This window comes from Symphalangus syndactylus, chromosome 5 (genome assembly GCF_028878055.3).
Source record: "Symphalangus syndactylus isolate Jambi chromosome 5, NHGRI_mSymSyn1-v2.1_pri, whole genome shotgun sequence".
In the NCBI taxonomy this organism is placed as follows: Eukaryota; Metazoa; Chordata; class Mammalia; order Primates; family Hylobatidae; genus Symphalangus; species Symphalangus syndactylus.
This window is the reverse complement of record NC_072427.2, coordinates 81,130,479-81,148,982: the sequence shown is the minus strand read 5'-3', so window position 1 is coordinate 81,148,982 and position 18,504 is coordinate 81,130,479. Positions and strand designations below refer to the sequence as shown.

At 41.5% G+C, this 18,504-nt stretch overlaps 1 protein-coding gene across 22 annotated transcripts in view; it reads left to right on the top strand.

Moving 5' to 3' along the window:
- BICD1 (BICD cargo adaptor 1) overlaps positions 1 to 18,504 on the top strand; it is a 274,492-nt gene that overhangs the window by 131,867 nt on the left and 124,121 nt on the right. The window contains exon 3 of one of the 22 annotated variants that reach the window (XM_055280147.2): positions 10,754 to 12,376. The exons of the other annotated variants lie outside the window; for them this stretch is intronic. Within the exon in view, the coding sequence (XP_055136122.1) occupies positions 10,754 to 10,783 (30 nt within the window). The 3' untranslated portion in view covers positions 10,784 to 12,376. Of the gene's footprint in view, positions 1 to 10,753; positions 12,377 to 18,504 lie in introns of those variants that run through there. 22 annotated transcript variants of the gene reach the window in all.

The following is an 18,504-nucleotide window of genomic DNA, read 5'->3' as shown; positions in this document are numbered from 1 at the left end:
GCGAAACCCTGTCTCTACTAAAAACACAAAAAAATTAGCTGAGCGTGGTGGCGGGCACCTGTAGTCCCAGCTACTCAGGAGGCTGAGGCAGGATAATGGCGTGAACCTGGGAGGCGGAGGTTGCAGTGAGTCGAGATTGCGCCACTGCACTCTAGCCTGGGTGACAGAGCGAGATTCCGTCTCAAAAAAAAAAAAAAGAAAAGAAAAGAAAGGAAATTGTTGGCCAGGCGCTGTGGCTTACGCCTGTAATCCCAGCACTTTGGGAGGCTGAGGCAGGCGGATCATCTGAGATCAGGAGTTTGAGACCAGCCTGACCAACATGGAGAAACCCCGTCTCTACTTAAAATACAAAATTAGCCGGGTGTGGTGGCTCATGCCTGTCATCCCAGCTACTCGAGAGGCTGAGGCAGGAGAATCACTTGAACCCAGGAGGCAGAGCTTGCAGTGAGCCGAGATCGCACCATTGCACTCCAGTCTGGGCGACAAGAGCGAAACTCCTTCTCAAAAAAAGAAAAAAAGAAATTGTCACAGCCACCCTGCAACCTTTAGCAGCCACCACACTTATCAGTCCCAGCAGCCACCACACTGAGACCTTCCACCAGCAAGAAGATTATGACTCAGTGACGGCTCAGATGATCGTTAGTGTTTTTTTCTTTTTTTTTCTTTTGAGATGGAGTCTCACTCTGTCGCCCAGGCTGGAGTGCAGTGGCGCGATCTCGGCTCACGATCGTTAGCATTTTTTAACACTCAAGTGTTTTTTGGTTTTGTTTTTTGAGTTGGAGTTTTGCTCTTGTTGCCCAGGCTGGAGTGCAACGGCATGATCTCAGCTCACTGCTACCTCTGCCTCCTGGGTTCAAGTGATTCTCCTGCCTCAGCCTCCCAAGTAGCTGGGATTACAGGCATGCACCACCATACCCGGCTAATTTTGTATTTTTAGTAGAGATGGGGTTTCACCATGTTGGTCAGGCTGGTCTCAAACTCCCAACCTCAAGTGATCTGCCCGCCTCGGCTTCCCAAAGTGCTGGGATTACAGGCATGAGTCACCATGCCTGGCCCACTCAAGCGTTTTTTAATTAAGGTATGCATTTTTTAGATATGGTATTGAACACTTAAGAGACTACAGTATAGTGTAAACATAACTTTTATATGCACTAGAAAATAAAAAATTCATGTGACTCACTTTATTGAGATATTTGCTTTATTGCAGTGGTCTGAAACCAAACCCGTAGTATCTCCAAGATATGCCTGTACTGAAGAGTAAGATTTTGTCAGTTAGAGTTTAATCTTGGAAAGACTACAAGCCACTCTAATAACCTAAGCATTTTTTGATTCCCCAAGGACCAATTTTCACCCCTTTGGGGGCCATATGAATTTTTTATGGCTACTATAACGAAGTATGAATTTTGTGGCTTAAAACAACACGAACCTATTCCCTTATAGTTCTAGAGGCCAGAAATGCAGTTCACTGGGGTAATGTCAAGGTGTAGGGCCATACCCCCTAGGAAGGCTCTAGGGAAGCGTGCATTTCCTCTTCACTGACTCACGGCTGCTTCCTCCATCTTTCAAAGCCAGCAGCCGTGTAGCATCTTGTTTCAATGTCACGTTGCCTTTTTCTTCTGTCAAGTCTCCCTCTGCCTGCCTCTCATGAGGACACTGTGATTACACTTAGGGTCTACCTTGCTAATCCCGGATAATCTCTCCATCTCAAAATCCTTAATTTAATCGCATCTGCAAAGCTTGTGTTACCACATATGGTAAGAGTCACAGGTTCCCAGGATTAGGAATTGGATATCTTTGGGGACCAATACTCAGCCACAGAGGTGATACCACTCCCCACCCATTAAAAATGCGTGTTCTACACAAGTAAGGAAGAAAGAAAATAAGAAAGAAGAGTAAAAGATAATAATGTAACTTGGCTACAAATCATACAAAATTCTTTATTATATCATTCTATTTGGGACACTTGCTGTTAGAACAAAGAGAGAAGATATTTAAAATTAATAGGATTCAGAAGAGTAGAGTAGATGATGTTCACCTCATCGCGATGTACTCACCCATTCATTTATTCTGCATTACCCTTCCTGCCTGGGGCCAGTCAGCAGAGGAGGGCAATGAGTCACTCCAAGGTCAGACAGTATTATTACCCTCTTATTGTGATGGGCAAATCCACCATTAAGCTTCAGATTGAGAGAAACACCATTGAGTTGGCAAATGCTTTCGATGCGTACGTGCAGAGAGTCATATGTATCTACAATTTTCCAGACAATGGCAAAGAGAAATGGAAAGTCTGTGCTGTATTTTAATTGGCTGCAAAATGTTTCCTTCAGAAATTACCATTCCATTAAGCACCTACTCTGTGCAAACGCTTTGCCAAACACTGCTGGGAATAGCTGCATGTATAAGGCCATGCCTGCCTTCATTAGACTGTTCAGGGGAATAAAATGAAGTTACAATTTATTCTAATACTAGAATGCAGTTCTCTCCCCATGGACTGCACCTTTCAGGATAGTGGCCTGAATCAGAGCAGAAAACACCTGCTGAATATCCTCCAAGTACACAGTCTGATGAGTGCCCTCTGGGAAACATGGAGGCAGATACTACTTGGCTCTCCAGCCTAAGGGAAGTCTTATTAATTAAAAACTTAAAGCCAGGTTCTTCTCTGTGTATGGTTATGCCTGTCCTAGATGGCCTTGAAATTGATCTGTTCTCCATTAGCCATCTGTGAGTTGTACTCCTATCTGAAATTGAGTAGAGGTCAGAGCTATGAAGGTTGAATTCAACAGGAATTTTTATGAAGTATAACTAGAGTTAGTGCTCTGCTCTAACTGCTTTTGGAGACAGACTCTCCCCAGTATATGCCATCAAATCACAGACCAAAAACAGTCTATTTTCCCTTATTCTTGGCCAGATAGGACCTGGGCACCTGCATTTTTTTTTAAACTAGATTTCCAGGAAATTGTATTGAAGCCTGATAGTATAGCATTTCATGTTGGATAAAGAAGATGCACCAGGCGGGACATGGTAAGACACACCTGTAATCCTAGCACTTCGGAAGGATGAGGCAGGTGGATCACTTGAGCTCAGGAGTTCAAGACCAGCCTGGGCAACATGGTAAGACCCTGTGAGCCCAGGGAGGTCAAGGCTGCAATGAGCCGTGATTCCACCACTGCACTCCAGCCTAGCCTACAGAGTGAGACACTGTCTCAAAAAAAATAAAAATAAAAATAAAAAAAAGGGCCATATGCAGTGGCTCATGTCTGTAATCCCAGCACTTTGGGAGGCCAAGGCAGGTGGATCGCTTGAGGTCAGGAGTTCGAGACCAGCCTGGCCAACATTGTGAAACCCGTCTCTACTAAAATACAAAAAAAATTAGCTGGGCATTGTGGCGGGCACCTGTAGTCCCAGCTACTAGGGAGGCCAAGGCAGGAGAATTGCCTGACCCCAGGAGGCAGACGTTACAGTGAGCTGAGTTCGTGCCACTGCACTTCAGCCTGGCCAACAGAGCGAGACCGTGTCTCAAAAAAAAAAAAAAAAAAGATTCACAAAAGAAAAATTGTATTAAGTACAATTTAATATAATTTCTTACAAGTTTATTACCTAAAACTTTGCAAATAATTGAAGTTAGAAGCTTTGGATTTTGTTTTTAGAGCTTAATCCTTTTCTATGAGTAGAAATCCTTTCCACTGGTTTATTTTCCTTTTGATTTTATTTTACTTTTGACACCCTGAAGGTTTAGTGTTCCTGTTTTTAAATCTACTGATTGTTTCTTATGAGATTCCTAAGAGTGCCCTTTAAGTATACACAGATTTTGCAAATGCATTCATTTTCTTATTTGCCAGGGTTTAACACTGGTTATGCACATGTTAGCTGAATAACCTTAGGCAAGTAAATTATCCTCTCTGGGCCTCAATCTTGTTAGCTATTAAGTGGGAATAATGACAATTCCTAACTCAAGGGTCTGTTGTGAGGATTAAATGAGTCCTTACATGTGACATACTTGAAATAGTACCTGGTGCAGAGTTAGGGCTGGGTGAGTGTTAGCTATTGTATTATTATTTCATTGCTGTTTGCATATTTTTTTTTAAATGTATTTAGGATTTTCTTTTTTTTTTTTTGAGACAGGCCGGAGTGCAGTGGTACGATCTTGGCTCACTGCAACCTCCACCTCCCAGGCTCAAGAGATCCTCCCATCTCAGCCTCCCGAGTAGCTAGGATTACAGGCATGCCCCACCGTGCCTGGCTAATTTTTTTTTGTTTGTTTGTATTTTTGGTAGAGACAGGGTTTCGCCATGTTGCCCAGGCTTGTCCCAAACTCCTGGGCTCAAGCGGTCTGCCTGCTTTGGCCTCCCAAAGTGCTAGGATTACAGGCATGAGCCACTGCATCTGGCCAGGGTTATTTCTTAGGGATAGCATTCCAGAAGTATAATTACTGGATCAAATGGTAGAAGACTTTTTAAATTTATATTTCATCAATTTTACACATTTATGTATTAGGTTTTAATGTTTTTACTACTTGTATGTGCCAAAAAATTATTGATTTTCCTAATCCTTTTCTATGAGTAGAAATTCTTTCCACTGGTTTGTTATTTTCCTTTTGATTTTATTTTACTTTTGACATCCTGAAGGTTTAGTGTTCCTGTTTTTAAATCTACTGATTGTTTCTTAGGAGATTCCTTAGAGTGCCCTTTAAGCAGAGAATATCTTTCCCTCTCCTTCCTCTTCCCTTCACTCTTCTCAAAACTATAAAAATATAATACTCATTTCTACCTGTTTTTGTGGCTTTTATACTTTCAATGTGTTCGTCTACATTAGATTTAGTTTGATGTGTGGAACAGCAAGAGAGTTTAAATTAAAAATCTTCCCCTAAATGGCTAAATGTCCCAATGCCATTTACAGTGTGGTACCCCTCCCGTAATAAGAATATTACATTCTTATCCATATTAATTATTTCCTATTCAAACTTACCAGTGGCATTTAAGAATCATTAGTTCAGTTGTTTATAGGTAAGAAGAATCATTCTTTATCTGCTATTTCAAAATTAAAATGATTGTCTTTCATAGATATTTTCTGAAATGAAATATGGAAAACAATTATTTTTACAATGAGACTTGGAAAAAAATCAATACTAAGTTTCTTTTGTGTACAAGATAGCCAATAATACCTATGCCTAAAACGTTCCAGTCTAGTTTTTTGTCTGCTAATAGGTGCTCAGTATGACAGAGCTTTTCTTAAGGACCGTTTGACCCTGTGTCTCTCTTTGCCCTTCCCCTTATGAAAATAAGCTGACCCCTACATCCAATCAAATCACCACAGCAAGGTTTTGATCATTTTTAATGGAATGTCAGCCTTGCCATCTGCTTGCCTGGTACCCAATACATATAATCTCTCTTCAGTCTGCAACACACAGTACTTGAGGCTGTATTTAAAGAGAGTTACCTCCAATTGCCTACTTGTTATTCTCTTCCTATCAAAAACCCAGCTGACAGGTACGCAAGGGGCATAGCCCAAATGACATGTAATCCATCAATCTCTCCATTTTTTCTTAAGTGTTAGCTTTCTCTTGACATAGTCTTTTTTTTTTTTTTTTTTGAGATGGAGTCTCACTCTGTCCCCAGGCTGGAGTGCAGTGGTGAGATCTCGGCTCACTACAACCTCCACCTCCTGGGTTCAAGTGATTCTCCTGCCTCAGCCTCCTGAGTAGCTGGGGCTACAGGCACGTGCCACCACGCCCGGCTAATTTTTGTATTTTTAGTAGAAATGGGGTTTCACCATGTTGGCCAGTATGGTCTCAATTTCTTAACCTTGTGATCTGCCCACCTTGGCCTCCCAAAGTGCTGGGATTACAGGCGTGAGCCACCGTGCCCTGCCAACATAGGCTATTTTTTAAAATGCAAGCTCTTCTGAGCCATATAATTGTGATGTTTTAAAATACGGACTCTGAAGACAAAGACCTGGGCTCAGAATCAGGCCCCACCACTTACTTTCAATGGAATCTTGTCTGAATCTTGTAATCTTTCCAAACCTCAGTTTTTTCATCTGTATAATAGGGATAAAAATAATAGTAAACAAATAAATGTATTTCTTTTGAATATCTAGTAGTATTTTAAAAATCAGATAACTAGAATTATATAACTCTATGTGCTTTATTTTTTACTCATTTGCTGGGAATCAAAGAGCTTAGTTTTGTTTTGTTTTGTTTTTTTTGAGACGGAGTCTCGCTCTGTCCCCCAGGCTGGAGTGCAGTGGCACGATCTCAGCTCACTGCAAGCTCCCCCTCCCGGGTTCACGCCATTCTCAAAGAGCTTAGTTTAAGCTCAATTCAAGTGACTGTTTGAGGCCTGGTCAGGATATCTGCTGTTATTTGGAACACAAGCTGTTTGCCCAGGACTAAGATCAATTGATTTTCCTAAAGCAAACAGTGCATTGAATGTAATCCAAATCATCAGCAGGAACAAAGGAGGCCATATAGCTTAGCAGTTAAGGCATGGGATCTGAAGTCAAACAGACTTGGATTTGAATCATGACCCTGAACAAGTTACGTGCCTCTCTCTGCCTAAGTTTCTTCATCTGTTAGATCAGCATAATATTGCAATATAGTGTTACTTTGAGAATTAAATGAGGTAATGCAAAGCTCTTAGAGTGGTTACTAGGATAAGTGTCCAATTAACCATAGTTTAAGAAAAAAGGATAAGCTGGGCACGGTGGCTCATGCCTGTAATCCCACACTTTGGGAGGCTGAGGTGGGCGGATTGTCTGAGGTCAGGAGTTCGAGAGCAGTCTGGCCAATATAGTGAAACCCCTTCTCTACTAAAAATACAAAAATTAGGCAGGTGTGGTGGCACACGCCTGTAATCCCAGCTACTCGGGAGGCTGAGATGGGAGAATCGCTTGAACCCAGGAGGCAGAGGTTGCAGTGAGCCGAGATCGTGCCACTGCACTACAGCCTGGGTGATAGAATGGGACTCTGTCTCAAAAAAAAAAAAAAAAAAAGAAAAGGAAAAAGAATGAAATCACAGCTTGGAGCGAGAAAAGCCAAAGGCATATTTAAAGATTTGAGTATTGGGTTAAAACAAGTTTTAACATCTGGAAAGAAAAAGCATCCATCAGCTTTTCTTATCAAGAAATATGAATTATAGCCAGGTCCACTGGTGTGTGCCTGAAGTCCCAGCTGCTTGGGAGGCTGAGGTGGGAGGATCACTTGTGACTGGGAGTTTGAGAACAGCCTGGGCAACATAGTGAGAACCCATCGGGGGAAAAAAAATTAATTAAAAAAAGAAAAACAAAAGAGGCCAGGCATGGTGGCTCATACTTGTAATCCCAGCATTTTGGGAGGTCAAGGTGGGAGGATCGCTTGAGGCCAGTGATTAAAGACCAGCCTGAACAACATAGTAGGACTCCATCTCTACAAAAATTTTAAAAATTAGCCAAGCATGGTGCCATGTGCCTATAGTCTCAACTACTTTGGAGGCTAAGGCAGGAGGAAGACTTGAGCCTGGGGGGTTGAGGCTGCAGTGAGCTGTGATGGTGTCAATGCACTCTAGCCTCTGCAGTACAGAGTGAGACCTTGTCTCAAAAAAAAAAAAAAAAAAATCTTTACAGTTATTAGATTATTTGTAGCTTTTCAGTGTTTATTGTTTTTACTTTCCTTGCCCCACTATTCTGCATTCATCAAATATTCATTGAGCACTGTCTTTTTGCCAGAGACTGCTGTAGGCACAAGAGATACAGCAAGAAACAAGACAAAACCCTTGCTCTCATGAAACTTACAGTCAAGTGTGTGAGATGGACATAAACATAATACTGTGCTGTCATGTTGTAAAATGGGACCCCTCATTGAGAAGCTGGGTTGGTGTGGGGGTGGGGAGTATGACATCAAGAGTTCTGTTTTGATCATGTTTAGTTCAAGATGCCTGTTATGGCCAGGCACCATGGCTCACACCTGTAATCTAGAACTTTGGGAGACTGAGTCGGGTGGATCCCTTGAGTCCAGGAGTTTGAGACCAGCCTGGGCAACACAGCAAAACTTTGTTTCTACAAAAAATACAAAAATTAGCCCGGTATGGTGGTGTGTGCCTGTAGTCCCAGCTACTAGGGAGGCTGAGGTGGGAGGATCACTTGAGTCATGGTAACAGACTCGCTCTGGGTTTCGCTCTGGATGACAGAGCGAGACCCTGTCTCAAAAAAAAAAAAAAAAAAAAAAAAAAAGATGCCTATTAGACCTCCCAGTGGTGAAGACAAGTAGGTAATTGGATACACAAGTCTGGGCTCAGGGTAGAGGCTGGGCTAGAGAAAGAAATTTGGGAGTCATCAGTGAATAGATGACATTTTAAGCCATGGGCCCGGAGGAGATAACCTAAGGAATGATGAGAAGACATCTGAAGATCCAGCCTCAGACACTCTAGTGTACAGAAGCAGGTAGAGAAAAGGAGAAACCATTAAAGAAGACCTCTGTTGGGCCGGGCATGGTGGCTCACACCTGTAATCCCAGCACTTTGGGAGGCCGAGGTGGGCAGATCACTCAAGGTCAGGAGTTCGAGACCAGCCTGGACAATATGGAGAAACCCTGTCTCTGCTAAAAATACAAAAATTAGCTGGGTGTGATGGTGCACACTCACTTCACTCTAGCCAGTAGTCCCAGCTACTCAGGAGGCTGAGGCAGGAAAATTGGTTGAACCATGAGGCAGAGGTTGCAGTGAGCTGAGATTGCACCACTGCACACCAGCCTGGGCGACAGAGCGAGACTGTCTTAAAAAAAAAAAAAAAAAAAAAAAAAACAAGAAAAAGGCTGAGTGTGGTGGCTCACGCCTGTAATCCCAGCACTTTGGGAGGCCAAGGCAGGTGGATGGATCACCTGAGGTCAGCAATTTAAGACCAGCCTGACCAACATGGCGAAACCCCGTCTCTACTAAAAATACAAAAATTAGCCGCGTGGTGGTGCGCACCTGTAATCCCAACTATTTGGGAGGCTGAGGCAGGAGAATTGCTTGAACCTGGGAGGTGGAGGTTTGCAGTGAGCCGAGATCGCACCACTGCACTCCAGCCTGAGTGACAGAGCGAGACTCCATCAAAAAAACAAACAACAACAACAACAAAAAAAACCCAAGAAGACCTCTGTCTCCTAGAGCAGTCACCTAGAATCCTAGAGAAAAATGTCTTTCCAAAAGGAAGAAATGCAGAACTGTGTGAGTAGAATGAAGCTAAGAATTAATTACTGGATTTGGCAAGATAGAGGTTGCTGATGACTTGGCAGGAGAGTTTCCCTGCGGTGATGGGAACCAAGGTCTGATGAGAGTAGGCTGAAGAGCAAATGTGGGGAAACAGAGATGGCAAGAATCAACAGTTCATATCAGGATTTTGCTGTGAAAGGCAGCAGAGGGACGGGGTACCATTATTTTCATTTTGTTTTGTTGTTGGTTTCTGCTGCGGTGGTAGTTTATGTTAAGGAGATGTATATTTTAAACTGATGATCCTTAAAGAAGGAGAAGTTGATGAAGGAGAGAGGTGGGAGGGATAATTGCAAAAATGAAGGCTTGAGCAGTGAGATCTGCTTCCTTATTATGCATATAGATGAAACATTAAAATGTAAAACAGACTCTTGTGCTGATTTTAAGAACTCTAAGTTAGAAGAGGGTGTGGAGAACTGGGAAGCTGGGGAGCCCAAGATGCAGGATTTTGGCTCTTTAGCTCAGCTAGGTTCAGGTTCTTGTCTCACAACCAGGAGGAATTAGGCACGTGGACACCGGAGGGTGAGTAGAGTAGGATTTATTAAGCAAAAGGAAAGCTCTCAGCAAGGAGGGGGGTCTGGAAAAGCAGGTTGTTGGCTGCCCCTTTCACAGTTGAATACTGTGCTTAAGGCACAAATTCCTGGCGACTCCACCCCATCCCCAGTGCGCATGTGGGCCCTTAGGGTGAGCACTCCATATTGATTTACTTCCCTTACTGCACATGTGTTAAGGAATGGAATTTTCCACTGCGGGCATGTTTAGGCAAGCCCCCTGTGCAAGTTCCCATATCTGCACAAAATATCTGGTGTAAACATTTGTGGGGCGGGTTGGAGGTTCTCCAGGGACCCTTCCCTTACTATCTGCCTAAAGCAAGCGGGCTAATTTCTTACACTGGTGATATTATACAGCACCAGTCTTTAGGGAAAGGAACCTCAGGTGGGTAGCATAGAGTTTAGCAATAGCTGGCAAGAAAAAAAAAAGATTTGAAGAAACAAACTCTGTGGTGCCCTAGGGAGCAGATGTGGGATGGAAAATGAGGCTGGGCCTTAACTCACAAGAAGCCCAAGGTATACAGGGATCTCTTTACAACAGAACATGTTCTTATATATGAGTTATTTGAAATAGCTTAATTATACCACTATACCGTCATTAATAATGGATAAATGGGCCAGGCGCGGTGGCTCACGCTTGTAATCCCAGCACTTTGGGAGGCCAAGGCGGGTGGATCATGAGGTCAGGAGATCGAGACCACGGTGAAACCCCGTCTCTACTAAAAATACAAAAAATTAGCCGGGCATGGTGGCGGGCGCCTGTAGTCCCAGCTACTCGGAGAGGCTGAGGCAGGAGAATGGCGTGAACTCGGGAGGTGGAGCTTGCAGTGAGCCGAGATTGCGCCACTGCACTCCAGCCTGGGCGACAGAGCGAGACTCCGTCTCAAAAAAAAAAAAAAATTGATGAATGTACTTCAAAGTAATTTATTAGTTCGTCTGTGAATATGTCTTTCCTTGTCTCTTTTCCCCCTCACCTAGAATGTAAACAAGAGAGAAGAGAACTCCTGATCTGATTTTCATGGAGGAAGGTGATACAGATCATTATGGCTGTAAGGGGAGGATTCCTGTGTTTCCCAGGTGTCCTGAAACCATTCACGTGGAGCCTAAGTTAAAATGCTCTGGGTTTGGGAGTGTCTTCCTGGAGACCACTAAGCACTTCAGGAGTCCTTCATATGGAGTTTTCTTTTCTCTCTCTCTTTTTTTTTAGTATTGTAAAATGTATTTGGTTAATCAGCAGCAGTATGCCAAAGTTGTTCCATTTTTATGTTTTGTTCATTCTTATGTGCAAGTGTCTTCCAATATGATTTGATAATGCCAACAATTTGCAAGTGATTTTATTGCAGCATGACTTTGGTTCCCAGGAATGCTGAAGCACAGGTCCTAGAACAGGCTTGAAAAGGAAATAAAAGGGATTTGATCATAAATGCTTCTGGGGTTGGCATACCAGACCATTTTGAGCTCAAATAGGAGACAAAAGAAAGGATGTTGGGAAAGCTGTATGGTGAAGAGGCTGAACTGTTGGAATGAAAAGACAAGAAGCATATTATTATGTTAATTCCAGCACCCCAGATCTGCAATGCTGAAAGGACTGCCAAAACTAAAGCTTGTCCTACACGATGTTAATCACAAAGAATTTCTGTTTAGACGTTGAGTTAAACTTTTCTCAACTGTATTCAGTACAGGATTAAGTGGTTGAGATGGGCCATTCTGCAGTTACACTGTTTCCGTTCCAATCTGGGTCTCCTCATGTATTAGTTGTGTGAACCTTGGGCAGGTAACTCCTTTGTGCCTCAGAGAAATGGAGATGACAATAATACCTACCTCAGTGGGGTTATTGTGAGGATAAAATGCGATTAATAGAAAATAATTAGAATGATGCCTGGGATACATACTGTTCATTAAACGTTGTATATTTTTATTGTTAGTGCACTGTGCTATATATAATAGGATGGCTATCTAGAAAACATCATGCAATTTGTAATGCACATTTATCATCCAGTTATTTGAAAGAGGTAGTGATGGGACAGTGGTGGCAGACACTGAATGCTCAGGGATGAAAAATGAGACAGGTTTTATCTTGTTTTGTTTTATTTTTGCCTCTCATTAGGTATCCACCTACTTTTCAAAATTGTGTTATTTTAATCTTTATTACATACAGACATATTCTCAGTAAATTTAGGCCACCATATGGAAGTGTAAGGATGAAGCCAGGCGCAGTGGCTCAGGCCTGTAATCCTAGCACTTTGGGAGGCTGAGGTGGGCGGATCATTTGAGCCTACGAGTTCAAGACCAGCCTAGACAACATGGATAAATCCTGTCTCAGGCCGGGCGCGGTGGCTCACGCTTGTAATCCCAGCACTTTGGGAGGCCGAGGCGGGCGGATCACGAGGTCAGGAGATCGAGACCACGGTGAAACCCCGTCTCTACTAAAAATACAAAAAATTAGCCGGGCGTGGTGGCGGGCGCCTGTAGTCCCAGCTACTCGGAGAGGCTGAGGCAGGAGAATGGCGTGAACCCGGGAGGCGGAGCTTGCAGTGAGCCGAGATCGCGCCACTGCACTCCAGCCTGGGCGACAGAGTGAGACTCCGTCTCAAAAAAAAAAAAAAAAAAAAAAAAAAAATCCTGTCTCTACAAAAAAATACAAAAATTAGCCAGATGTGGTGGCATGTGCCTGTAGTCCCAGCTACTTGGGAGGCTAAGGTGGGAGGATCACCTGAGCCCAAGGAGGTCGAGGCTGCGGTGAGCTGTGATCGCACCACTCGCTTCACTCTAGCCAGGGTGACAGAGTGAGACCCTGTATCAAAAAAAAGAAGAAGTATAAGGATGAAATCATAAGCTTAGGTCCTAGTTCTTTTGAGTGAGTTAGAACCTATACAAAATTTTTTCCTTTTGGAATTTTATTTTTCTAATGTTTACCTCATTATTTTCTGACTATAATAGAAAATTATCCTTAAAGTTTGCCATTACAAAGGGAATTGTACTTCTTTAAAATGCCAGTTAAAAATATCTTCTTCTTGTTCTTATATATATTTTTAAGTTATATATGCATATGTTAAAATATGTAAGTGAAATGGGAATGACATAAAAATGAAATCTTCCTCCTCACTACCTCAACCTCCAGTCCCACGCTATAGAAGTAAATACTTAAATTAGTTTGCTGTAACAAATTACCACAAACTTTGTGGCTTAAAGCAACACAAATCCATCTCATAGTTGTGTAGCTCAGCAGTCTGAAATGCATCTCATCGGGTGAAAGATCAAGGCATCAGCAGGACTGGTTTCTTCCTGGAGGCTGTAGGGAAGAATCCTTTTCCTTGCCCTTCTCATGTTCTAGACCCCACTATTAACACTCATATATTGTTTCAGAAATGTTTAATGCTCCTTGATTTTTATCACCTAACTGTATATTTTCTAGAACTCTCCATTCTTTTATATACAGCTACATACTGTTCTACTGTATGGATGCACCAGATGTTATGTGTCCAGCTCCCTGTGTTAATGGAGTCTTGGTTTATTTTCAGGTTTTTATTTTCATAAATTATATCATAAATAATATCTTTATACTTTCATATTAACACATTTTGGCAAACAGATCCATGGGATAAGTTGTTCTTGGTGTAGTTTCCAGGTAAAGCAGGATGTACATTTACACTTTTGATACTTCTTTTTAAATTGCCTTCTCAAAAGACATCTATTATCCTTCCCTCCAATGATGAGTAAGAGTTCATATTTCCACATGGTTTTGGGGCGCTCGGGAGTTTGTTTTTTTACAAAACTTTTAAAACTTTACCACTATATATATTATATATTATAATATATTATAATTTATAATATATTTATTATAAATATATCTATTTTATATATTATATAATATATACTATATATTTTATATATTGTATAATATATACTATATATTTTATATATTGTATAATATATACTATATATTTTATATATTATATAATATATAATATATTTTATATTATATAATATTTTATATATTATATAACATATAATATATATTATATATTATATAATATTTTATATATTATATATTATATAATATATAATATATATTTTATATATAGTATATATAATATAAAATATATATTTATATATAAAATATATAGTATATACTATATATAAAATTACTATATATTACTATATATTTTATATATATTATATATATAACTTCTGTTTTTACTTTGTTTCACTTTAGTTATAAATTTGCCATGTTTGGAGGTTTTAGATGGTCCTAGTGAACCAGTTTCCCTAGAAGCAACTTCCGTTCAGTCTGATTCACATCAAAGATGTGACTTAAACACCATCTGATGTTCAAGATGTTTATTTTAGCAGTGGTCTTACAAGTCAGATAGTGGGAGCAGGTGGATGGCATGGGCCAGATTCAGTCAGAGGTCAGATGACTGACTGCATGTTCAGGAGGGTCTCCGTCTGGAGACTATTCTCAGAGTTTGGGAGATTCTTCCCATTTCTTCTACCTGCATTTAGTTCAGTCAATTACCACTCATTTCTTTCATAAGAGGAAGTTAAGCTAGTCTTATAAGGGTAAGGTTTGTTAAAAGTTTATGAGATTTGCATCCGTGATGAGGTGGCCTTATGCCCTGGAAATCCCTGGGCCAGGTTGGAAATCCCCAGGCCAGGTGGCCTCACACTGCTAAGTGGCACATAGTGTCAGTCCTGTGAGAGCTTGTGCATGCCTTATAACTATCATTAATCTTGTAGTCATGATATGTCTCCTATAGGATGCTACACAATTGGTTTTAGCATTTTACTATGGTTTTGTTGTTGTTTGATTACTTTTGTTTTCTTTCGTTTTTTTTGTTTTTGTTTTTGAGACAGGGTGTTACTCTCTCATCCCGGCTGGAGTGCAGTGGCATGATCAAGGCTCATTGCAACCTCTGCCTCCCGGGTTCAAGTGGAAGGCAGAGGATTCTCCCACCTCAGCCTCCTGAGTAGCTGGGACTACAGGTGCACACCGCTGCACCCGGGTAATTTTTGCATTTTTTGTAGAGACTGGGTTTTGCCATGTTGCCCAGGCTGGTCTTGAACTCCTGGGCTGAAGCAATTGGTCCGCCTTGGCCTCCCAAAGTGTTGGGATTACAGGTGTGAGCCATCACGCCTAGCCAGCATCTTACTATGTTTATTAGCCATTTGGATTCCTTTTTCTTTGAATTGCTGCTTGTTAATATATTGGCCCTTTTTTCTGTTACATTATTAATAATGCCAGGAATTATGCTAGTTGCTATGCAAGATGCAGACTTGAGGAAAACCTGGTCCCAGCTTTCAAAATGCTTACTTTCCAAATCTGACTCATTGTTTGACTTTAATGCCCCACTGGACTTGTCTAACAGCATTTTCCACTTTCCCTTTCAAAAGGACTCAAAATATACAACTTTAATTTGATGATAAGAGCTCAAGAAAGACTGTGGATTTTTTTTATTTTTATAGTAAAATTGATCAGACTGTTTCCTCTTTTAAGAAGAACAAGAAAGCAGAGGTGAATATTAAGCTTCCAATTAATGTTTATTCATCACAAATAGAAAGTAAATAATGACAGAAGTAATTCCTTAGTCACTCTCTAGCACATTTCTGTTTTATTTTTAACATTTTTCACTATGTGAGATTTCCTAGATTTGTTTTATTTTCTGTTTCCCTCTAACTGCAATACAAGCTCCTTGTGGACAGGAACCACACCTGTCATATTCACTGCCATGTTTCACCTGTCATATTCACTGCCAAATCCCACCTGCCATAATCACTGCTGTATCCCATGTCATATTCACTGCCGAATCCCACTTGCCATAATCACTGCCATATCCCACCTGCCATATTCACTGCCGAATCCCACCTGCCATATTCACTGCCATATCCCACCTGTCATATTCACTGCCATATCCCACCTACCATATTCACTGCCGAATCCCACCTGCCATATTCACTGCCATATCCCACCTGCCATATTCACTGCCATATCCCACCTACCATATTCACTGCCGTACCCCACCTGCCATATTCACTGCCGTATCCCACCTGCCATATTCACTGCCGTATCCCACCTGCCATATTCACTGCTGTATCCCAAGCTTCCAGAGTAGGCTCTGGCATTCGTAGATGCTCAGTGAATATTTGCTGAATTAGCAAAATAGAAAATTTAAATCTCCTAACAGGTACCACGTTTTGACATCATCACTTGTAACATCTATTTAGAAATCCATAGGCAGCACAAGCACATAAATAAAAACCTGACCTTCCCCAAGATCTTTCCTCCTCTGTTCAGCAGGCTGTGTCAAGAGCAGCACATTGCGTGGTCACTGTCTCATTCAATTGGGACAGTCACATCATCTGCCCCTTGCTGAATCGAGCCTTTGAATTAGATGAAGGAAATTTGGGCCGAGTCTTCTGGAATTTAGTGACTACTTTATCTAATTTCCCTCTGGTGCAAGTAGAAATGAGCAATGAACCAATATATAACCTTGCTTAAAAAGCAATTTCCTTTACTATTCTCCTTGTTTAATTAGTCTGTTTTGTTCTCCCTGAGCTCGAGAGGCATTTTTTTCTCCCAAAGCAGAAGCATTAAGTAAGATGCATTCAGTGTTTTCATGACATTCATTCATTCTTCTTGGACCAGATCTTGGCCACTGTATTAGTCTGCTTGGGCTGCCATAACAAAATATCACAGACCAGGTGGCCCAAACAACAGAAATTGATTTCTCACAGTCCTGGAGTCTGAGAGGTCTAAGATCGGGGTCTCTGCTGATTTGGTTCCTGCTGAGGGCCCTCTTCCTGCTTGTGACAGCCACCTTCTTGCTGCATCCTCACGTGACTTTTCCTCTGTGCTTGCATGGAGAGAAAGAGACAACAAGACAGATTCGCTGATGTCTCTTCATATAAAGGCACTGATCCCATCATCCCCCAGCCTCATGGCCTCATCCAATCCCATTTACTTCCCAAAGGCCCTATCTCCAATTACCATCACATTGGGAAGTGGGGCTTCAACACAGGAGTTTGGGGGAACTCAAACATTCAGTTCGTAACAGCCACCGTGTGCCAGTCATCTGGACAGAGTTTGAAAAAGCCCTGTCCATGCCAAAATCTTACCTCTTAAGGTAGTAGAGGCATACTGCTAATGTGAACCTTGAAAAATGCTCATTTATTCTACAGATATTCCTTGTTTATGCCATATTACTCACTGGCTTAAAAATCTCCTAACGATGAGGCATGGAACTTGTGGAAACCACCCAAATTTTCAGCTGTGTTCTGCAAGGCTGTGATCAGGCACCTGCTTACCTCTCACACTGCTCCAGCCACACTGGCCTGCGTGCTGCTGCTTTCTCCCTTACGGCCTTTGCTCTGGCTGTTCGCTCTCTTTGTGGTGCTTTGCCCCAGATAGCTGGCTCATTCTCATCATTCAGGTCTCACCTAAGTGTCATCTTTCATAGGACATCCCTGACACCCAATCAGAATTACTCCCTTGGCCAGCTGGCCTGTGCCAGATGCTTTGCTGGATATGAAGACACAAAGATCAGTAGTGCAGCCAGGCATATTAAAATATTACCCTTAATAAATGTTGACTTGACATTAATAATAGAGCATATTAATGATATTATTAATTATAGTTATTTATTAATAGAGCATATATTGAACACTTACTATTTGCAAGGCACTATGCTAAGTCTTTGCCATTATTATTTTTTATTTTTTATTCTTTTAGAGATACGGTCTCACTCTGTGGCCCAGGCTGGAGTGCAGTGGTACAATCATAGCTCACCGCAACCTTGACCCCCTGGGCTCAAGCAATCCTCCTGTCTCAGCCTCCTGAGTAGGCAGGACTACAGCCATGCACTACCATGCCCAGCTAATTTTTTAATTTTTTGAGACGAGTTTTTGCTATGTTGCCCAGGCTGGTCTCGAACTTCTGGCTTCAAGCAGTCCTCCCGCCTTGACCTTCAAAAATGCTGGGATTACAGGTGTGAGCCACTACGCCCTGCCCTTTGCCATTATTTATCTAATTTAACCCTCACAGCTATCCTCTGATATACATATGATTATCATCCCCACTTTGGGTCAGATCATAGGACTGAACCTTAAGGAGGTCAATTCACCTGCCAAAGGCTACACACAGGAAACTGATAGAGCTGAGATTTACCCAGTTTTGTTGAGCTTCAGGTTTTAAAGCCAGAAAGATTTCTCTTTTACAAAATGATAAAGAAAAGTTTTTTTATTTTGAAAAATTGAACAAATAATAGAAGGAAAATTGTAAAAAGAGACAGTGATGACTAATGAAGATAAAGTTGTTTTGTAATCAGACCCTGGTTTGTATTCTGACCCAGCCACCAATTGGCTGTGTCACTGTGGATTCAACACTTCTCTTATCTTTTGTTTTTTATCTGTAAAAAGGAAGTTATTAGCATTACGTGAAATAAACACTGACGTGAACAGATTCTCATTCAATGTTAGTTTGATTTTATTGAATAATATTAACAAATTGCAGTATCTAATTGTGCAGTTCATCATCAGACACAAATAAGAATTTAATTCCTTTTTAATGTATAAAATCTTTTCTGGCTGGGTGTGGTGGCTCACACCTGTAATACCAGCGCTTTGAGAGGCCAAGGTGGGCGGGTCACAAGGTCAGGAGATCAACACCATCCTGGCTAACATGGTGAAACCCCGTCTCTGCTAAAAATTCAAAAATTATCTGGGCATGGTGG